General features: G+C 48.0%; 1 protein-coding gene across 4 annotated transcripts; it reads left to right on the forward strand.

Annotated features, from left to right (window-relative positions):
• The first annotated feature begins 2609 nt into the window (after positions 1-2609).
• PRRT4 (proline rich transmembrane protein 4) lies at positions 2610-20314 on the forward strand. Of its 4 annotated transcripts, none has more exons than XM_043967757.1 (4): positions 2610-2745; positions 4595-5263; positions 5833-5949; positions 17970-20314. In XM_043967757.1, exons 2-4 carry the CDS (start codon positions 4648-4650, stop codon positions 19781-19783), a joined length of 2547 nt encoding a protein of 848 aa, XP_043823692.1. In that variant the 5' UTR covers positions 2610-2745; positions 4595-4647; the 3' UTR covers positions 19784-20314. The 4 variants fall into 4 exon arrangements, with proteins under 4 accessions (XP_043823692.1, XP_043823694.1, XP_043823693.1 ...); XM_043967759.1 differs by lacking the exon at positions 2610-2745 and adding an exon at positions 2759-2855; XM_043967758.1 differs by lacking the exon at positions 2610-2745 and adding an exon at positions 2805-2904.
• The last annotated feature ends 544 nt before the right edge of the window (positions 20315-20858 follow it).

Raw genomic sequence — 20858 nt, forward strand, 5'->3', positions numbered from 1 at the left:
CAGGGCAATGGAGGTTAAGTGACTTGCCCAGGGTCACACAGCTAGTTAAGTATCACATGTCTGAGGCTGGATTTGAACTCAGATCCTCCTGAATCCAAGGCTAGTGCTTTATCCACTGCACCACCTAGCTGCCCCTCCCTTTCATAATTTTTTATATGTGGAATTTCCTTCCTACTGTTCTTTGACTATTGATACCACTTAACCTATAGAGCCCAATTCAAATGTAGTTTCTTCTAGAAATCTTTCTTTAGTACCCTAGCCAGTTAACAACCTTTATCCTTCATAATTCACATAGTACTTTGTTTTGTAAACTCTAATGCACTTACCATGTAGCTCTTATAGTATCTGTGTTGGTGTTTTATCTATCTACTATGGTAGGACCTGTGTTCTACATTTTGCATCTAAACTCTGCATCTTTTCCCAGAGCATAGCAGAGTTCTCAGAATATAGTAGGAATTTAGTAAAAATTTACTGAATTGTATTGTATAAAATGTGATAATATTTTCAAAGTGCTTTGCAAACCTTAAAGTAATATAAAAATTCTAGCTCTTATTGTGTCATCTAGTTCAGAGGTTCTTAACCTGGGAGCTTGTGATATACATAATATACATATGTACATACATATATATGTATATATATAACTGTATTTTAACATAATTTTCCTTTGTAACCCTATTTAATTTTATGCATTTAAAAACATTATTCTGAGAAGAGGTCTCACAGATTTTAATAGATTGTCAAAGGGTTTGATCTCTGAAATAAAAAGAACCCCAATATGGGTCAACTCCATTATTTTGCAAATGAGCAAACTGAGTCTCAAAGAAGCTGACTTGTCCAGTGTTACATCGCAAGTTAATAGCAGAGCAGGACTAGAATCCAGTTCTCTAGACTCCTTTTGAGTAACATCACAGCTATTCATCCTGAGCCCTACGTGTGATGTGTATTAGAGATGGAAACTCCAGCTTTGGGGGAAGGGGCAAAGATGCCTGCTATCTTGAAAGTGCCTCCTTTGGGGGGGGGAGGTGTATGGGGGTTGTTTAAATGAAAATGCTTTGGTATTTACAATCCCATCTGGGTTTATTTGTTTCTTGGGTTATTTTGGTTTTTTGAGTTTATTTAAGTAAAAGAGATTAGCAAGGAAAGAGTCTCTAAGAAGGATTCAAGGAAAATGTCCCCCGAAGCAAGCTGAAAAATGCCCTTAGGTACTTGGGGAGAAAGTCAGGAAATACTCCCTGACCTTAGTTACAACTATGACCCAAGCAGACTTTCTAGGGCTCAGGGAACCACACTAGAAAGAATGATCCTTTGGGAAACAAGGCAAAGAAGTTTCTGGGGAAAGTGGAGAAAGTTGTGTAGAGGCTTGGAATTTGAATTTATGTCATTAAATTCTGGGATGAAATAGAGTTTTTTAAAATACCTAGTTCCTTCAATAATACTAAAAAGCTCCACCAATGGCTTGAGTTTATATAATGCTATACAGTTTACAAAGCACTTTCTTCATAACAATACTGTGATATAAGGGGTAATAAGAGGTGACATTTATATGGCACATTGAAGTTTAGGCAGCACTTTACATACTTATATCATCTCACTTGATCCTTATACCAGTCCCATGAAGTAGATCATGGTGGCATTATTAGCCCTGCTTTATAGATAAAGAAACTGAGACTCAAAGAATCAAAATTATTTAACCAGAGCTACAAAACTAAAGAAGTGGGCTGCCTGATTTTATATACATACATACATACATACATACATACACACACACACACACACACACATAAATAGGGCAAGGGGGACCTGGGGTGCAAGATTTACTTCTCATTTGGGATAGCCCCAGAATTAATTTCACCCCTGGCAAGAATTTGGAACAAAATAGGTAATTTCCTTCCTTTCCTTCCTCCCTCCCTCCTTCCTTCCTTCCTTCCACTTTCTTTTCTCTCTCCCTCTCTCTGTCTCTGTCTTTCCCTGTGTGTGTCTCTCTGTTTGCTTGTCTGCTTTATTGCCTGACTGTCTCCCCATTTGGGTCTCCCTCACCAGTCAACTTTCACTCTTAATTGAGCCCTCCCATGCAACTAATAAATACGGTTAAACCAAGCAAATCAACACTTGGTGAGGATAGCTCTTTTAGCCTCTTATACTGCTCAGAGAGCTGACTAGCATGGAAGCTGAATTCAGGGAGAAGATGGTTTAGGGAGCTCGGGGTACTAGATCTTTGCTCTTATTGCAGAGTGGGGTTTCCAGGGTTTGCTCGTTATGAATGGGCTGTGTTTAAGCATGTGTGACTAGAGCGGTTGCTATGCCTATGGTTGTGTGTGTGTGTGTGTGTGTGTGTGTGTGTTGAAATTGACTCTGAGCACAGCGTGCAACTGCATTTGTGTATGGTGGATTGCACAACGCATGGCCATGGGAGTGAGGGTGACTTGTGTATGGGTGAGCTGTGTGTAGGACTGTCGGAGTGATAATACTGACTGAGTGTACGTGGTTCTGGGCGGTTGTGTATTGGGTTTCACACTGGCAGCTGATGTGGTGGGTGAAGGGAGGGGGTGGAGAAGGGGACGGAGGAGGGAGGGAGAGAGGGAGAGAGGGAGGGAGTGAGGGAGGCAGAAGGGGAGGGAAAAATCATCAGAGAGAGACAGAGACCAAAACCCAGAGAGAGGAGGTTTTGCTGGAGCTGGAGGCTCAGAGCTAGGAGGCGGAGCCCGCAGGAAGCGAGAGGCAGCGGAGCCTCTGGATCTGGGCACGGTGAGAGCCGGCTCTGGGACTCGGGTTGGGGCCGAGGGATGCGGGGCTCCGGGATCCGCAGATGGGCGATGACCGTGACCGGGAGACGGGGTGATGAGGAAGGACCAAGGGTTGGAGAAAGCCGGGGGATTCGCGATACGCATCTGGACACGAGGGGCGGTGGGCAAGAGAGGGGAAGAGCGTGTGTGTGTGTGTGTGTGTGTAGATGTCTCAAGGGCAGACCCTCCATCCATCTACCCCGCCCCCCCATTCATTACCCCCTTCTTCCTTTCATTACCAAAGATGAGGGTAGCCAAGAATGGATGGGGGGGGGGAGGCGGAGGAAGGGGCTCAACATTTCTGGCCTTTTCCAAGCTGGGCTGGACCGGGGAAGGTCTGTTTCCTCCCCTTTCTGAGAGGGGACTTTCAGGTGAGGCTGACCCCAGGGGTAGCCCAATGGAATCGGGCTGAGTGGGAGTGGAGAGGGGGTGGATGAGCGCATCCCTGGTCTTGGGGGAGTGTAAATGCATGTGTGTGCGCGTGCTTGTGTGTAGGAATGGTTTGGATTGTGGGTTGTGTGTATGTGGGGAGGGGTGTGAGTGAAGACATAGGTGTTACTAGTGTGGGGGCACGTTGAGTGAAGGAGGACTTGAATAGGGGGAAGAGAATGTGTGAGAGAATGGACTGGTGTGTGTGCTGCCTATATGGGTGTCTGTAGGGGGTGTGTGTAATAGGGTGCATGTGTGTGTGTGTGTGTGTGTGCACTACATGGGAGGGTTGTTTTTGCATGTGTGTATCTATATCTCATCCCTCCCCCTTCCTATTCCTTTCACCCTCTCTTCCTCCTTTCCCGGCCCCACCCCCTATCCCCCACCCCACCCAGCCTGATGTGGCTGCTTATCCCATCCGTGGTGGTGGTGTGTGTGTCTGTGATCAGCTGCAGGAGTCAAAAGTCTGGGTTTGCCTGGCTTTCTTCCCTGGGGAGCCAGGAGCCTGGGGCCTTGAAGTAGAAAATCCTACCCCCCAACCCCCACTCCCTGTAGGGAAAGGGACAGAAAAGCCACAAGAAGGTTCTGGGTTTGGGGGGCGGGGGTTCAAGTTGAGAAAGAAGGAGAAGAGAGCTAGAATCTGAGGCAGGAGTGAACTTCCTATGCTGGGAGGGGCTTCTGCTAGAATCTGAAGCTCCCCTCCCCCCATTTGCTCTCCCAATTCCCTAACCACCTCATGGGTCCTCCCTCCTCTTTCACTCCCCTCCCCCAGGTCCCAGTTGTCTCCTGTATGCCCTGGTTGCTCAGCTAGGTTAAAGAGCCGGTGTCCTGGCTTGGGGTCAGTCATTCTAGTCCTGCAAAGTGGACAGGTGGGGGTGAGTCAGAGAAAAGGCTGGAAGCCCCCCCACATCCTATGTGGGCATCCTATGTGAATTGGAGTGGGGGAATACAGGGTTGATTTAGGTTAAGGTAAGAAAGGGTAGGAGGAAGCATTGGAGGGAATTGATGGGGCCACAGGGATGTGCACTGCAGCATTTAGGACACACAGCCCCAGATCTGTGGAGGCAAGGGATGGGCCAGGGCCGCTGGCCAGAGTAATAAAAGGCTGGGAGATGGAGTGAGAGAGGTTCATTCATTCAATAAATCCAGTGGCTACGATGTGCAATGCACTAAGTTAGCCAGGACAGCTTCCAGAATCCCCTTCCAGGGACCAAAGACCTCAGCCTTCTCCGTAGGATCTTGTTACTTGCCCTCCCAGTACCTTTTTCATTGAGTCAGAAGCGCACCCCACCCCCTATCCATGTGTCTGTCCCTGGGACAGGGGAGGACAAAGCATTTCCCTTGGCAAGCTAGACTAACTGGGGCATCTGTCCTTTCTTTAGGATAGACAGAAGGACGGTGCTTCTCTCTCTCTCTGGAGGTGAGTGTGGGGGCCATGGCTGGGCAGGGCTGGGTAGGGCTGGGGCTGATTTGCTGGGTCCTCCTGGGTGCTCCTGTGGCCCCCCAGCCTGGCTCCCCAGTTCCTGGTACTTTTCTTACCACCTTGGCCCCACGCCCTCAGAGTGAGGCCTCCATGCTGTCTCTCAACCTGGGCCTCAACTTTAAGTTTCACGTTCGGGGACCTGGATCTGCCTGGGAAGGATTTGCCACAGAGACCCAGCCTCGACTCCAAGTTCTGGATCAGGGGCCTGATGACGTGGTCGGTGGGCTGAGAACTGATACTCTTCCTGGACTGTTGAGCTCCCCAGAGTGGGGATCTGCCGAGGGCAGCGCTGTCTCCAGTACCTCCACTCTGCCTTGGCAGACCACCTCTCCCAACCCCAGGCCTAAAGAGGGGTTCCCTCTCCTGGGCACACTATCCCTGGACACTGCCTTCCAAGCCACAGCCCCTCCACCCAGCACCCCATGGCCCCACAAGGGTGAATTGGAGCTGAAGTTTGATGTGGCACTGAGAGCAGGGGCAGCACCTACACTTGGGCACAAGATGCTGCCCTTGCTACCTAGCCTTCGGGCCAGCCTGGCAGAGATAGCGGGCCGCCTGGGGCCCTTTGGTGAGTACCTGCATTCTAGCCATGGGGGCCCCAGAGACAGGATGTGGAAACCACTGGTGGGCTACCCTAGCCCCAGCTTACAGGAGAGAGGACCATGGATCCAACCCTTTCCCATCCTTTTAGACTTTGAACTGGAATGAGTTGTGCTTGTCTCAGACAGTGGGGTGTGTACTGTTTATGAAATGGCTGGTGCAGACCCTAGCTCATGCATTGCATCTGTCTTTCATCCCATTAACTCACGTGTAGATATATCTTCCAGGCCCACCTACCTGATTACTTAGGAATTGTGTCTAGGAGAAAGTGCATGTCATGGGTGGGCTGAGGCATGTTGAAAGTCAAGTCAAAACACTTTATTCTGGTCTGAGTTATCTGTGTGACTTAGATCAAGTCATGTACCCAAGAGGTTGGGTTACATGATGTCTAGGGACCCTTCCTTCATCCCATTCCACATCCTGTGAGCCTCTGGGCTTTTCTCCCTAAGCTCTCTTCAAGTACACTTGTGACAGGCCAGAGAGAGGAAGGGTGGGTGAATTGGGACATGGTCTCAGGGCCTCCCGCTCCCTTTGCAGGATTCTTTGGCACTACCCTGTCCTCCCAGCTGGAACCTTTGGAGAATAACCTCACCAACAGTACCGTGGGCCCAGGCCCCTCCCCAAGCAATGATTCAGTGGGGAGTGAACCTCCAGGTAAGAGCTTGCTGTCATCTCCTCCTCCTCCTCAAATGAAGCTATCAAGTCAAAAAGCATTTTTAAGTACTTACTATATGCCAGGCACTGTGGGGCACACAAAACCCAAAACTATTTCCACCCTCAAGGAGGTTACATTCTAGTGGAGGAGAAGTTATTACTCCTTGCTTTGCTGCTGTGCTGGGTGTTGTAGGAAGGCACGTGGACACAGTTCTTGCCTACCAGAGAGTATGGTTTTAAGACTGATTTTTATTCATTTCAATCATGTGCAACTCTTTGTGGCCCCATTTGGGGTTTTCTTGGCAAAGACACTGGAGTGGTTTGCCGTCTCCTTATTTGGCTTAATTGACATATGAGGAAACTGAAGCAAACAGGGGAAGTGACTTGCCCAGGGTCACACATAATAAGTATCTGAGGCCAGATTTGAACTCAGGAAGATGAGTCTTCTTGACTCCAGGCCTGGTGCTCTATCCACTGTGCCAACCTAGCTGCCTTAGTTTAAGACTGATGCCATGAGGCAAATAAATATACAAAGAGACAAGTCAGGCAGCCAACTAAGAGTTCTTCCATTAGTTATTTCTACAGCTGCTGCACTCCCCTCCCTCTCCTTGCTTTCTACTAACACTGGCTGATTCAACAAATTCAACAAACACACATTTAGAGGCTACTATTCTTAAGGCCTGTGAGTCAGCATGCCTTAGTGGGTAGGGTGCTGGGTTTGGAGTCTGAAAGACCTCGGTTCAAGTCATGCCTCACACATTCTATGGGTTCATAGATTTGAAACAGGAAGGAAGCGGGGGCAGCTAGGTGGCACAGTGGACAGATCACCAGCCCTGGAGTCAGGAGGACCTGAGTTCAAATCCGACCTCAGACACTGGATACTTACTAGCTATGTGACCCTGGGCAAGTCACTTAATCCTCATTGCCCCACTAAATAAACAAACAGATAAATAAATGAATGAATGAATGCATAGATAGATAAATAGGTAAATACATTAATAATAAATGAATGAATGAATGAATGAATGAATGAATGAATAAAACCAGGAAGGAATCTGAGGCTGGGAGAAGGATCCCTGCCAGGGTCACGTATTTACTAAGTACAGGAGACAATGTTTGAAATCTGGTCTTCCAGGCTCCCATTCCAATAGTCTACTCACTGTGGCATCCTTGGGCATTTAACAGCTTTGTATGGGGGCAAGTGACTTAACCCCTCTCCCATTTAGACACCTTTCTTAGACTTATCTAGTAAATTGTCAGGTTTGTGACCTGCAGCGGTTGGAAGGGGTTTCTATGCCAACAGAATCATAGATCTTTGATGTATTGTCAGGCATCCAAGGCTCAGTCCCTTTTAGGATCTGAAGCTTCCCTCCTCCCTCAGATAAAGACCTCAAGGTCCCCTTCCAGCTTCTCTCTTTCCTCTACATTCTGCCTGGCCTGCCATTGTCTCTCGATTCTCTGTGCTGCTATCTTCTTTTGCAGTGGGATCTGACACGACATGCTGTCAGGAGCAGACCGAGCTTGGCCCCTCAGGGGAAAGATGTGAGAACGTAGACTTGGAGCAAAAACAAATCCTCTGTGTGCACCGTAGTGTAGGTAGAGAACTTCAGAAGATGCAGGAAGCCCGAGCTCCCTTCTCCCTTTTCCCTTCACTAGACCTAGTCTTGTTCTTCAAGGGTGGAAGTGTCTCACCATTGTACTTAGGCGATGTACCTAGCATAGCACTCAGTGCTTGTTGATTTGTTGTTGAACTGTAGCCAAGGCCTGTTCAACATACATATGTCCTGATTAGTTGGCCAGTCAGTCAATAAGCATTTATTAAGTGCCTCTTTCCTATGTGCCTATTGTGCCTATTGTGCTAAGCCCTGGAGATACAAAAAAAAGACAAAAGACAATCCCTGCTCTCAAGGACCTTGAAGCCTAATGAGGAAGACAACTTTCTTTCTTTCTTTCTTTCTTTCTTTCTTTCTTTCTTTCTTTCTTTCTTTCTTTCTTTCTTTCTTTCTTTCTTTCTTTCTTTCTTTTTAAAAATTTTTTTAAGTGAGGCAATTGGGGTTAAGTGACTTGCCCAGTGTCACACAGCTAGTAAGTGTTAAGTGTCTGTGGCCGGATTTTAACTCAGGTACTCCTGACTCCAGGGCCGGCGATCTATCCACTGCGCCACCTAGCTGCCCCTTATTTATTTATTTATTTATTTATTTATTTATTTATTTATTTATTTATTTATTTATTTATTTATTTATTTATTTATTTATTTATTTATTTATTTATTTATTTATTTATTTATTTATTTATTTATTTATTTATTTATTTATTTATTCATTCATTCATTTATTCATTTATTCATTCATTCATTTATTTATTTATCTATCTATCTATCTATCTATCTATCTATCTATCTATCTATCTATCTATTTATTTATTTATTTATTTATTTATTTATTTATTTATTTATTTTTTGGAGACAACTTTCAAAAGACCACATCAAATAAGATATGTACAAGATTAATTAGAGATAACCAAGGCATTAAGTGGGGTTGGGAAAAGTTTCTTATAGAAGGTAAGGTTTTAGCTGGTATTTGAAACCTGCCCTCCCCCCACCAATTACTCATATGCAGTGGTATAAGATGGCGCTGGGCACTGCTCACAGTGAGGATGAGATTGTTCATTTTCTTGGATTCCCTGGGCAGGAAGACAACCAGCTCCAAAGTGATCCGCACTGGATTGCTTTCAGGGGCTGACTATGGGTAGGAAGATACTCAACTATCCTGAACATTGAGTCTTGAGAGTCTTTTTTTTTTTTTTTTTTGGAGGCAATAGGGGTTAAGTGACTTGCCCAGGGTCACACAGCTAGTAAGTGTCTAAGACTGGATTTGAACTCAGGTCCTCCCAATTCTAGGGCCAGTGTTCTATCCACTGTGTCACCTAGCTGCTCCTTGAGAGTACATCTTAAAACTGTCTTGGGTACAGAAACCAACTCTGAGGCAGTCATTCCATGACTCCACAAGAGTGAACTGGAGCTGAAGTTTGATGTGGGGCTGAGTTAATCCTGCTATTTATGTTTCCTCCTCAGGTCAAAGTCATAGAAATCCCCCTCAGGTGAGGTGCCAGCCAGTCCTGGTGTCCTGGTGACACCTTCCACCTCTGTCTGTATGGGAAGGAGGTGTCAAAGAGGTATCTGTGGCCCTCAGGGTGGGAGATGGCTTGAAAGGATGCTGGTTGGCAGCCTGTCAGCCCAGGTGACAGCCTTGGCCAAGAAAGGCCTAATGACTCTGGACAGTCAGGGGCAGCACGGCTCAGCTTAGTTGGAAAGCGAGGTCCTCCTCCTCTTCTTCCTCCTCCCTCCTTGCTGGTGGAAATTAGGGGAGCTAGTCTCTTTTCTTCCTGTTTCCCTGGGACAGGCTCTGGATGGTTGGTACATTTTGGAGAGGTCAGTGAGCCTTGACCGGGCCAACTGGGATAGCTCAAGTGGCCAACCTGGTCCAGGGGAGGATGAATCCAATCTGATTTTTCTGAGGTCTTTTGAACCTGGGTGAGATTTGTAGATTGGTCTCTGACTAGTTCCACAATGTGTCCCATTCCCTAGATGCCTTGTGGAAATTTAAGGTCTCCTTGAATGGAGTGGGAGTGGGGGTGGGGTGATAAGGAGCTATACCAGCTGTGGCCTCCAAGCTTTCAGAACAGAGCAGACTTTCTCTTAGTCCCTTTGATCTGGACTACTTCTGGATAAAATGGGCTTGGCTTTTCCTCCAGACTTACCACCCCCTGGGCCCAGCTTCTGTCCCTCAGCCACTTTTTTTTTCTTTTTTTTTTTTTTGCGGGGCAATGGGGGTTAAGTGACTTGCCCAGGGTCACACAGCTAATAAGTGTCAAGTGTCTGAGGCTGGATTTGAACTCAGGTACTCCTGAATCCAAGGCCGATGCTTTCTCCACTGCGCCACCTAGCTGCCCCCCTCAGCCACTTTTATAAACTGCAAACTAATGCTTCCAGTTTTTTCCTTTTGTCCCTCATATCCACTGGAAGACTGGGCAGGAGGCTATAGAGGAAGCTACCTTGAAGGGAAACACCTCAGGGTAGAGAGAAGCAGTGGGGGCCAGAGAACCAGGATCCCAATTCTGGGTCTGTTACTTACCGACTATGTGACTTGGGAAAGTCACTTTAGCTCCCTTTTGTGCCTCCATTTCCTCATCTGTGATATAAGACAATTGGACAAGATGATTTCTAAGGTCCTTCTAAACCAGGGTTCTTAATCTGGAGTGTGTGAACTTTAAAGAAAATTGTAACTATTTCCATACCATTGGTTTCCTTTGTATTCCTGTGCATTTTATTTTATGCATTTAAAAGCAGTATTCTGAGCAGAGGTCCATAGGCATACCTTGACTGCCAAAGGAGTCGGTGACACAAAAAAAGCTAAGAACCCCCACACTAACATCTCACTCCTAGGAACCCAGGAAATTCCACTCAGTGCCCCCAGGCAGGAAAAAGCGGAAGACTATTGCCCTTTACCAGGAAAGATGGAGGAGAAAGGCAGAATCTTTGAGATGTCCCAGGCATTGAAACTGAATCCTGTTGAGGAGAAGGCATAGAGACCGACGTTAAAGTTCCATCTCTTCTGTGAGGGCAGAAACTGAGTTTTCTCTCTCTTTTGTAACACCCCCACTCTTCGGGGCACGAACACACGCATCAATAATACCTAGCACAATGCCAGGCACATGGTGGGTGTTGAGTGATGTTGACGACTTGAATCGGGAAACTTGGAAGAGTTGTGGAGGCTGAGCTTGCCAAGTAGAATCTTTCGTGCAGTCATTTCTACCTCCTTCCTCTCCTGTGGACTATGTTAATGTTCCCTGCCTCAATGCCTCTGAATCTGCAGGGGTTCCCTCTGTGTGTGTGTGTGTGTGTGTGTGTGTGTGTGTGTGTGTGTTGGCTACAAATTGGCTTCATCGATGCCACCATTCGTATAATACTTAGGGTTCAAAAAGAGTCTCATTTGAGGGGGCAGCTAGGTGGCACAGTGGATAAAGAACCGGCCTTGGATTCAGGAGTACCTGAGTTCAAATCTGGCCTCAGACACTTGACACTTACTACCTATGTGACCCTGGGCAAGTCACTTAACCCCCATAGCCCCACAAAAAACTAACAAACAAACAAACAAAAAAAGAGTCTCATTTGAGACAGTGTTTTAGTGGGGCTAGGGTAGTGCTGGCCTTAGACTTTGGAAGACCTGGATTCAAATGCCATTACTGCCAAGTACTTACTGTGTGACCTCAGGCAAATTACTTAACCTCTCTGAGTCTCAGTTTCCATAGCACTTACCTTACAGGGTTGTTGTGAGGATCAAAAGAAATGATGTTTGTAAAGCACTTTGCATATAAATATCAGTTATTATTTTTATCATTGGAACCCCCCAACAACCCTCTGAGGTAGATTCTATGATGATTCTTAATGTAATAGAATTCTGTAATTTAAGGTTTGTCAGGTGCTTTCCTTGCAATAAGCAGAAAGTGCCAGTATTTTTATCTCTATTATACAAATGAAAGAAATGAGATTCAGATGAGTCAAATGATTTATTCAAGATCAAAAAGCTGTAAGAGACAGAACCAGGGCTCGGGGCTGGGTTTTCTTTTCTTCCCCCGCCCCAAAATCTGGCACTTTCCCCATTATATAGAGGGCTGATGTTGGTGTTGAAGAGTGGGTTGGGGGCAAGCCTTTGGGAAAGGATGAATTTGACTATGATAATGAAGGGAGAAAAGAGGGGTGGGCTAATCCAGAGCTCTTTAAGGGCCTGATTTCCCAGAACATCCTAATGAAATTGGTGATGAGAGGGAAGAGTGGGGTTGGGGTCATTCTGTTTCTTCTGGGGTCTTTCTGACCTGGGTGGATTTCTTGGATAGTTTTATGTTCCGTGCCAGGGGGAGGGTTACTTCCTTTGCAGCTTCGTGGACATGCCTTCAGGGCCAGGAAAACAAGATTATCCAACAGATGGGAGCAGAGGAAAGAAAGGAAAGGAAAAAGGATGAGAAGAGTGTTGGGGGTTTTTTAGGATTTCCTTCCTGTTCCTTTACTTTTCTTATGATTTACCTTTCAATGCTGTTGGGGGTGAGGTGGAAAGTGCTTTGTAAACTTTAAAACCCTATATAAATGTCAGTAATTATCACTTGTTTGAGCTATTACTGCGAATACTACAAGATAGACTGGAGATGGTGTCCAAGAGAAAACTTTATAGAAGGACTGAATTGGACAGAAAAGACACTAAAGAATGGCGGGGGGGTGGGGGTGGGGGGGGAGTCAGGAAGAAAGAGACGGAGACAGAGAGACAGAGAGACACCGAGAGAGAGAGAGAGAGAGAGAGAGAGAGAGAGAGAGAGAGAGAGAGAGAGAGAGAGAGAATATATCTGTTTGCCTAGGTGATGTGTAATACCCAATTAATGTACCTTACTGATCAATAAAGTAGGATCATAAGATCATAGAGCCAGAGCCAGAAGGAACAACAGAGGCCATCTTTTCCAACTTTACGATTTCTTCTGGCTCTAAAGCTATGATCCTTTCATTTTACAGTTGAGGAAACTGAACAGGTCATGTCTCAGTTGTCCTTCACCTTGTCCTCAACTCTCAGGTAATCAATCAATAAGCAGCCTACTATGTGCCAGGATCAGTGCCCAACCCAATGACTTGTTTATTCACTACGGAGCTGAGATCTTAATTAAGGATTATTAACATAGCCATATCATAGGAGTTGGTACAGCATTGTGTTCATGTTTATTCATTATGCTAATTAGGATAATGGCTTTCCAGCTAGAAGTGACCTTGAAGGTTACCTAGTCCAACTTTTTTTTTTTTAAGTTGAAGAAACTTAAATTCTGTCTGTTGTCCTTTCACTACTTTAGCTAATGGTTTATTTAGTCACTAGGTACTGCAGCCTTCATTAGAGACTGGTAAGTACATCCAAATGGTATTTGTTGAGTTCAGTAAAGCCATGTACTGTGTTCACATTTATTTATTTATTTATTTATTTTTGGGGTGAGGCAATTGGGGTTAAGTGACTTGCCCAGGGTCACACAGCTAGTAAGTGCCAAGTGTTTGAGGCTGGATTTGAACTCAGGTCCTCCGGACTCCAGGCTGGTGCTCTATCCACTGCGCCACCTAGCTGCCCCCACATTTATTTATGATGTTAATTAGGATCATAAGACCAGAGCTTTAGAACTTGGAGGGACCTTGGAGGCCATTAAAAAAACCCAACACTTTATTTTTGTTGTTTTTGTTTTTGTTTTGCGGGGCAATGAGGGTTAAGTGACTTGCCCAGAGTCACACAGCTAGTAAGTTGGTTTGGGGGTTTTGGAGTTTTTTGGTTTTTTTTTTTTTTGCTTATCAGTTTTATTTATTTTTGCAATGTTGTATACAACAAAAGGCAAAACACAAAGTTCTTTATAGGAAGAAACAGCTATATTCTTAGTATATGTTCTGCTGAAGCAAGCACCAGATATATCCTTTTTTTTTTAGATATATTCTTGAAGAACTAGATAAAGACGTTAAGATAAATTTCAGTGGTTAAGTGAGCTATCATTTACAATTTTGAGAACTCATCGTGAACAAACATCAGGATAGGGCAGAGAATTTTTGTCATGTCGCTGTAACTACAGATCATGCAGATGGAAAAAAGTGGAATGTCTTGAGTTAATAGTTTATTCATTTTCTGTCAAGCATTAAATTAAGATGAAAAAGCTTAATTCTATATTTCCCTTCTTCCCTTTCCCCGAGGTGTTTTCCTCCCCAGTAAATAAGAATTTGTACCCCATACAATAAATAGTTCAGCAACTGGGGAAGGAAGTGTTAACTTTGAGGATCTCTTGACTCAAATGCAGGAATCACTAAATAAATACACTAGGGGGTTCCTCCTTTTTCCCATGAGAGGGCCAATCCTCTCATTTTACAGATAAAGAGACTGGGGTTCAGTGACTTTCCCAAAGTTTCACAGTGTCATGGGGTGCAGAGCACCCCAGAAGTTCTCTGGGGCACACCAAGGAATCTTCTCCTTGAGAAACTAAACCAGAGGACAGATAACGCCTAGAGAGATAAGCTGAACCAAACCGGACTGAGCTAGCTTCTGATTCCTACCCTTCATTCTGGTCTCCCTTACTCTGGGGAGATAAATTTGGGTGTGGCTTCGGCCTTTGTGTTCTGAAGAGGGATCCATAGCCACCCCTCACCCAATTCCCCCAGCTACCACCAGTGGGGGATGGTCCTCTCTCACAAAAGGAACTTTTCATGGGCAGATGGTCCACCCCCATCAGTCCTCTATAAAAGTACCTTCCAGTCTCCTGTTCGAGGAGATTTGGTACCTCTGAGCCATGTGCTTTATGCCAAATCTCCCCATGAAAAGTCCAAGGATTTCTTTCATGGTTTCCCTCCCCCCGCACTTCCCTTCCCTTGTTCCTCAATAAACTATCACCTTATTCTAACTACGTTTTGTGTGCAAGAGGGTGTAATTCTTTAAAGAGGAATTCCCAAGAACCCCAATCCCTAACCCAACCCGTACCCCATTTTCCCCCATATCAACAGGCTAAGTAAATGGCAGAGTCAGAATTCCAACCCAGACCCTCTGACCCGCAACCCATTATTCATTCTTCTGCCTCCTGCACCTTTCTGAAGTGCTGAAAACCTCTTCTCCTCCCCGCCCCCCCCCCCCCAGCAGCCTTCAGTTAAATAAACCACAAGAAGGATCCATAAAGACAGAAGCTGGTGGTTTTGCTGATCGGTGATGAATATTAGACATTTTATAGATTTAAGCCATGACATATATGTGGCAGAGGGTGGGGGTGGGTTGGAAAGGGGGAGTAAGTTAGGAAGTGGCATTAAATAGAGATGCTACAGTAGCATCAATTTCCAACTGGAATTGAACTGTGTCTCTTTGCCCTTCTGCTCTCTTGAGCACTCAGTCCTTCTGACCCCTCAATTCCTCTCTTCCCCACCTGTCCCACTCTCTCACTCACCACCTGTCCTAATCACCTTCCTCCTGACTTTTCTAACTCTCACCCCTTCCCACCTCTCCAATTCTCTCCCCCCCCTTCATTCTCCAGGTTCTTTCTCAGATTCCTGCCTTTCCCTTTCCTTCTCTTGAGTGCCCCTGAGACTGTTTATGTCCCAAGAGCCCATCCTAGAGCAGCCTCCAGGGGGATTTTTGGGGCTTTCCTTGGATTGACCAACTTTGACTTGGCCAGGCCTTTGGCGTCATGAGTCTGGTAGTGAGGTGCCCTTCCCCCTTCCCATTCCCAGCTGTTTCCAGTCTTTCCCACACTATCCCCCCCTCCCTTCTCAGAGTGTCCCTGTCCCTCATCTTTTCTGACCATAGTACAGCTGAGCCTGCTGGGTTGATGGGTGGTCATGGCTTCCAGTGACCCCTCCTGACTCCTCTCCTGTTGTAGAATTGCAAGAATCTCTATTTCTGCAACTTCTCAAACACAAAGCATCTCTGCTTCCTCCTAAACCTGGGATTCCATTGGTGTAGGCGCCTTCTCTAAAATAGCAGCTTCAGGGCAGCTAGGTGGAGCAGTGGATAGAGCACCGGCCCTGGAGTCAGGAGGACCTGAGTTCAAATCTGGATTCAGACACTTGACACTTACTAGCTGTGTGACCCTGGGCAAGTCACTTAACCCTCATTGCACATGCCCCCCCCCCCAAAAAAGAAGAAAAAATAAAATAGCAGCCTCAAGCGTTAAGAGGTTAAGTGCCTTGCACACAGGCACACGGCCAATGTGGGTCAGAGGCAGGACTCCAATGGAGGTATTCCTGGTTCTAAGGACTTGGCACACATAGTGGCCACCAGATGAATGCTTATTTCCTTCCCTATTCCCACCTCCCATGGATTTGGGACCTGGAATTCTGGGAACACAAGCTGGGTGCTGAGGGGGAGTTTGTCAATTTAGAAGAGATTAGGAACTCACTCTTCTTCCTTCCCATTACCCCCTCCCCAATTATCCCCCCTCCCCTCAGGCTGGGGACACGTCTTTATCTCGATGTCTGCTTCAGTAAAAATGATCTCAGTTCTGTTAGCCTGCCCTGAAAGGAGCAGCCTGGCAGACTTTCCAGGGATTAGCTTGGCTGTCTTCTTCCTAGTGTTTGCCAGGAAGACCCAATGAGACCCTTAGATGGTTCAGAATGAGGAGAGGTTGTACTCTTATCAGAATGCCCGGGGGGAGGGGAAACTTCTATCTATCCTAGGCTTTCAGGGAAGTGAGAGCAAGGGGGAGGGGTGGAGGAATGAGGGAGCTTTCTTGAGGAGATAAGGATATGAGGGGGAAGGGCAGGAAGAGACTGTTACAGGATCTGGGGATAGTACAGAACAAGGGATGGGAAGAAGAAGAAAAAAAACATTGGATAGAACACCAGTCCTGGAGTCAAGAGGATCTGAGTTCAAATTTGACCTCAGATACTTACTAGCTTTGTGACCCTGGGCAAGTCACTTAACCCTGATTGCCAGAAGAAAAAGGAAGGAAGGAAGAAAGAAAGAAAGAAAGAAAGAAAGAAAGAAAGAAAGAAAGAAAGAAAGAAAGAAAGAAAGAAAGAAAGAAAGAAAGAGAGAAAGGAAGGAAGGAAAGAAAGAGGAAGGAAGGAGAGAGGGAGAGAAGGAAGGAAGAAAGAAAGAAGGAAGGAAGGAAAGAAAGAGAGGAAGGAAGGAAGGAGGGAGGGAGGAAGAGAAGGAAGGAAAAAGGAAAGAAAGAAAGAGAGGAAGGGAGGAAGGAAGAGAGAGAGAGAGAAAAAAAGAAAGAAGGAGAAAGGAGAAAGAAAGAGAAAGAACCATTATGGAAAATACTCTTCTAGGGTGGGAAATACTCCTGATGGGGAGCCCAGGAAACTTGGATTCTGGTTCTAGCTCTGCCTCTAACCAGTTGCTTAACTTTGTACAAGTCACTTTCACTGCTCTGGGCCCAGAATTCATTTTTTTGAGCTGTAAAACTGGGAGGAGGTAGGAAGAAGGATTGGATTGAGAATCAACTCTGAAGTTAGAGGGTCTGGATTCAAATCCTGCTTCTGACAATTACAATTTTGGAAACCTTGGGTGAGTGATTTACCCCAGAGTCTGACACAGATGCTCCAGCCCAGGCTGCTCCTGAGATCAGGCCTAATCAGATTGAAAGGTAATGGGGGTGGGGCGGCTAGGTGGCGCAGTGGATAGAGCACCGGCCCTGGAGTCAGGAGTACCTGGGTTCAAATCCGGCCTCAGACACTTAACACTTACTAGCTGTGTGACTCTGGGCAAGTCACTTAACCCTCATTGCCCGGCAAAAACAAACAAACAAACAACAAAAGGTAATAGGAATATTTCATGTAATGTCCATTTCATGTCCATGGAAATGGACTATTTAATAAGATAAATAAAAATGCAATAGGACATAGATACTTTTAATACAAGGTATATGGTCCTCAGAGATGTTTCTGCATGGTTCAGTGGCCCCTGTTTCTGTCTGAATTTGATACCACCAATTTAACTTCCTTGGTGTTCAGTTCCACTTCTATAAAATGGGTACCCTTCTGTCCTGAGAGTTCTGACCCTTCCTTCTATGATGATCAGGAGTCTCTTCCCTCTCAAACATTTTAGGTTCCATGTGAAAAAGCTCATGTGCACTATGGGGGTTACAATTGTCAGGAGCAAGGCTAAGCATCTGCGGTGAGGAGTTTGAATGTGACCTGGGGGCAGGGGGGCGGAACCAAGGGAGAAGGGAGGCCCAAGGAGTAGACAGCGGACCACAGGGAGAGCTCGGGCATTGGGGAGCAAGGTTTCATTTTTGATTTTGTGTCTCTGTGGCTTTGCACATGGTAGGTAATACAAGCTTGCTTGTTTGACTGGGGAGCAGCCCCAAGGGTCAGATTGCCAGAGAAGGAAAGGAGAGGCTCTGGATGGACTAACAAATCCTGTCTATCCTAGGGATGGTGTAGGGTGAAGTACCTAAGCTGGGTGCTTAGTGGGCTGGAGGTTGGCCCCGTGGTGGCTTTTACTAATTATCTGTCCCCTTGTCTATAGATATCACTTCCACCCCAAATGACCCTTCTCCCACCAGCCTGAGAAGCTCATCAGCACAGCCAGAGTGTGGGTCAGAGGCCTGTGGCACCCTGGATCTGCCTGAACCTGAGGATCCCCCTCCTGTGGCTCCACTGCCCCCCATTTTTCTGAACTTAGAGGCTGACTGGGCCTCTGCCCGAGCCCGATGGGGGCTGGCATGGGAGGCCCACGTGTATGGGGTGGGTGCTCTCTTTGGGCTGGTGGCCTTGTTGGCCCTGCTGAGTCTGGCACTCCTGCCTTGGCGCTGCCCACCAGGAGCCCCTTGCTTAGCTCTACTCAATCTACTTCTGCTCTCAGCTGGTGCTGCCAGGGCCTTCCCCCTCTTCTATGATGCCTACGGGCACAGAGAGAGGTTGCCTGCCCTGGTCCGTCTGCTCCTTCATGACCTGTCTCTGCCTTGCCTCTCTGCCTGTTTGGGGCTGGCCTGCCTGCTGCTGGCCCGTCCTCACCCGCCCCGCTGCCCCGGGGGCCTGGCCACGCTGCTCCTCCTGGTGCTGGGGCTCTCTGCGGGGGCCACCATGGCCGGAGCTGTGTCAAGGCCCCTCCTTCCCCTTCTGCTAGCTTCCCGGGGCCTTGCCGCCCTCCTGGCGTCCCTTTTCTCAGGACTCTTGCTAGCTCTCTCCTGCAGGAGGAGCCGCCGGAGGCCAGGGGTCCTCATGGGGGGTGCCGGTCTCAAGGGCCCCACCCCAACCCCGCTGCCCCGGGGCCCCTTTGCACTGCCCCAGTCCTGGCAGCGGGCAGCCCGTACAGCCCCGGTGGCAGGGGCCTTTGGCTTGCTAAGTGGGGGACTCCAGGGCTACATGGTGTTGTACACTCTGGGCTATGGAGGCCAGCTGGGCCTGGCAGGGCCCTGGCCCTGGTGGGCTTTCCAGCTGGGCATGAGGCTGGGCGAGGTTGGTGTGGCACTACCATTAGCCCTGCTGGGGCTCTACCCGGCACTCTGCAGCCCCCGTCTTTCCCAGAGATGCTGGGCCAAACTGTTCCGTTTGTCCCCGGGTCACGGGGCTCCCCTGCTGCCCTCAGGCTGGGAACCAGGGCCCCAGAACAAGTTGCCCCCAGGAAATGCCATCGAACAGGGTGAGGCTGAGCTGTTGCCTCTGTGTGCCCTGACTGGGCCGGGTCCTGACCTCCTCCTCCCAGGCGGTGGCCACCTGGGCATCGAGGGTGGAGCTACCAACACAGCCCCTTCAGCAGCTTCTTCCCCGGGCACAGGCAGTGATTGCACTGTGGACTTCTGCCCCCCCTCCCCCATCGACCTGCACCGGAGCATTGCCGAGGCCCTCTGCAGTGAGGTCCTCATCGCCCCAAGCTTTTTTCAGGGCCCTGTCTTTAGGGAGACCCCGCCGGGGCCTAGCCTCTCTGGTACCACCTCCAGCGAGGAGAGTTCTGGGACCGGGACACATGGGGTCAATGGAGAGGAGCCGAGCTCCCCAGCCCCAGTGCTTCCCTCCCCGGGGGCCTGGCTGGTAGGCAGCAGCGCCTCCTCAGGCTCTCTCTACGGACTCTCCAGGGACAGCTCATCCATGCTGCTCTGCTCCAGCCCAGAGAAGGCCCCTCGAGTGTCTTTGGCAGGAATCTGCAGCACCCCCCGACCTTCCGGGAATAGCTCCATCCCCCCTGTCCCCAGGTGCTACAGGGCTCTGTCCCTGCCCTCCTGCAATTCCCCAGAAAGATCGGAGCTGGCCAGGGAAGAAGCCCTGCTTCAGGAGCAGTTCCTGGATGCCTGCCGACAGATTGACGAGCTCAGCGTCAGCAGCGAAACCATAGACCTGTGAGGGGCCACTCGGTCCTCTGCTGTCCTCTCTCTGCCCTGTTCCTCCGGGCATCTGCACTGCCCATGACCCGTGCACTATAACCCTCCCCCGATCCTGCCTGGCTCAAACACCCCTTCTCCCCTGGTCTCTTCCCTCCCCTGGGGATGAGTGGGTTGGGGCTTGTGACCATGAATGGGGCCTATCAGAGGAAGGCACCCGAAAGGCCTCTTCTCTGCAGCCCTGGGCACTGATGCCCAATGCCCACCCTATGGGCAACTGCAGCCTGGCAGAGTCTGACTCTCCTTGGATTCACCAGCAATAAAGTTCCAAGGTGCTCCATTCCTTCTGACAACCCTGGGTTCCACTCAGGGTGGTAAGTGTGGTGGTAGGGGGCTGTTCTCTCAGAACCCCTATGTCAGTTCTTACCCCCACTTCTGCCTTCCCAGGGATCCCATAGCCTGCGTGTGTGACATGGGTCCCACCTCTTTCCTGCCCTTCCGTCCCCCACGGACGGCCCCATTGGCTCGTCTGGTGGCTGGAAGGAAAGTGGCTACTTCTAGAGTTAATTTATCAATAAAATATTTTCTGAAGAGATGCATCTGATGATTTGGGAGAGATGTGAGGACAACACCACGTGGTGAGAGAAGGGCTCTAACATTCATGACTCCTGAGCCCATAACTGGGTTTGGAACTTCTGGGGGCCCCAGCTGTTCCTGGAAACACCTTCCTGAGGACCTCCTGACTAACCACCAGGGGATGACAAGTTGGGGCTCATCTACCTTAACTGCCCCATAGCGTCTGGTTCTGGGAGGTTAATTTCACGTAGCCCAATCAACATGGGGACTGAGAGATGGGATAGAAACGCAATTCTGAAAGGCAAAGGCCATTCTGCCTGGGGATGTGCACCCAACAGGAGCTCTGTGAATACCAGAAGGTTCTGACCATCTTCCCTGAAAAGCACTGGGAATGGGAAAGGATTAGGTACGTAGGCATTACCAGAGGGCCTGGTGAGTTTCAAGTGGGATCCCCTGCTTCTGCTACTAGAAATACTCTCATCTGTGAACTCATTGATTTGGAAGTTCCTCTTCCCCCCTCA

Source organism: Dromiciops gliroides, chromosome 5 (assembly GCF_019393635.1).
Source record: "Dromiciops gliroides isolate mDroGli1 chromosome 5, mDroGli1.pri, whole genome shotgun sequence".
In the NCBI taxonomy this organism is placed as follows: domain Eukaryota; kingdom Metazoa; phylum Chordata; class Mammalia; order Microbiotheria; family Microbiotheriidae; genus Dromiciops; species Dromiciops gliroides.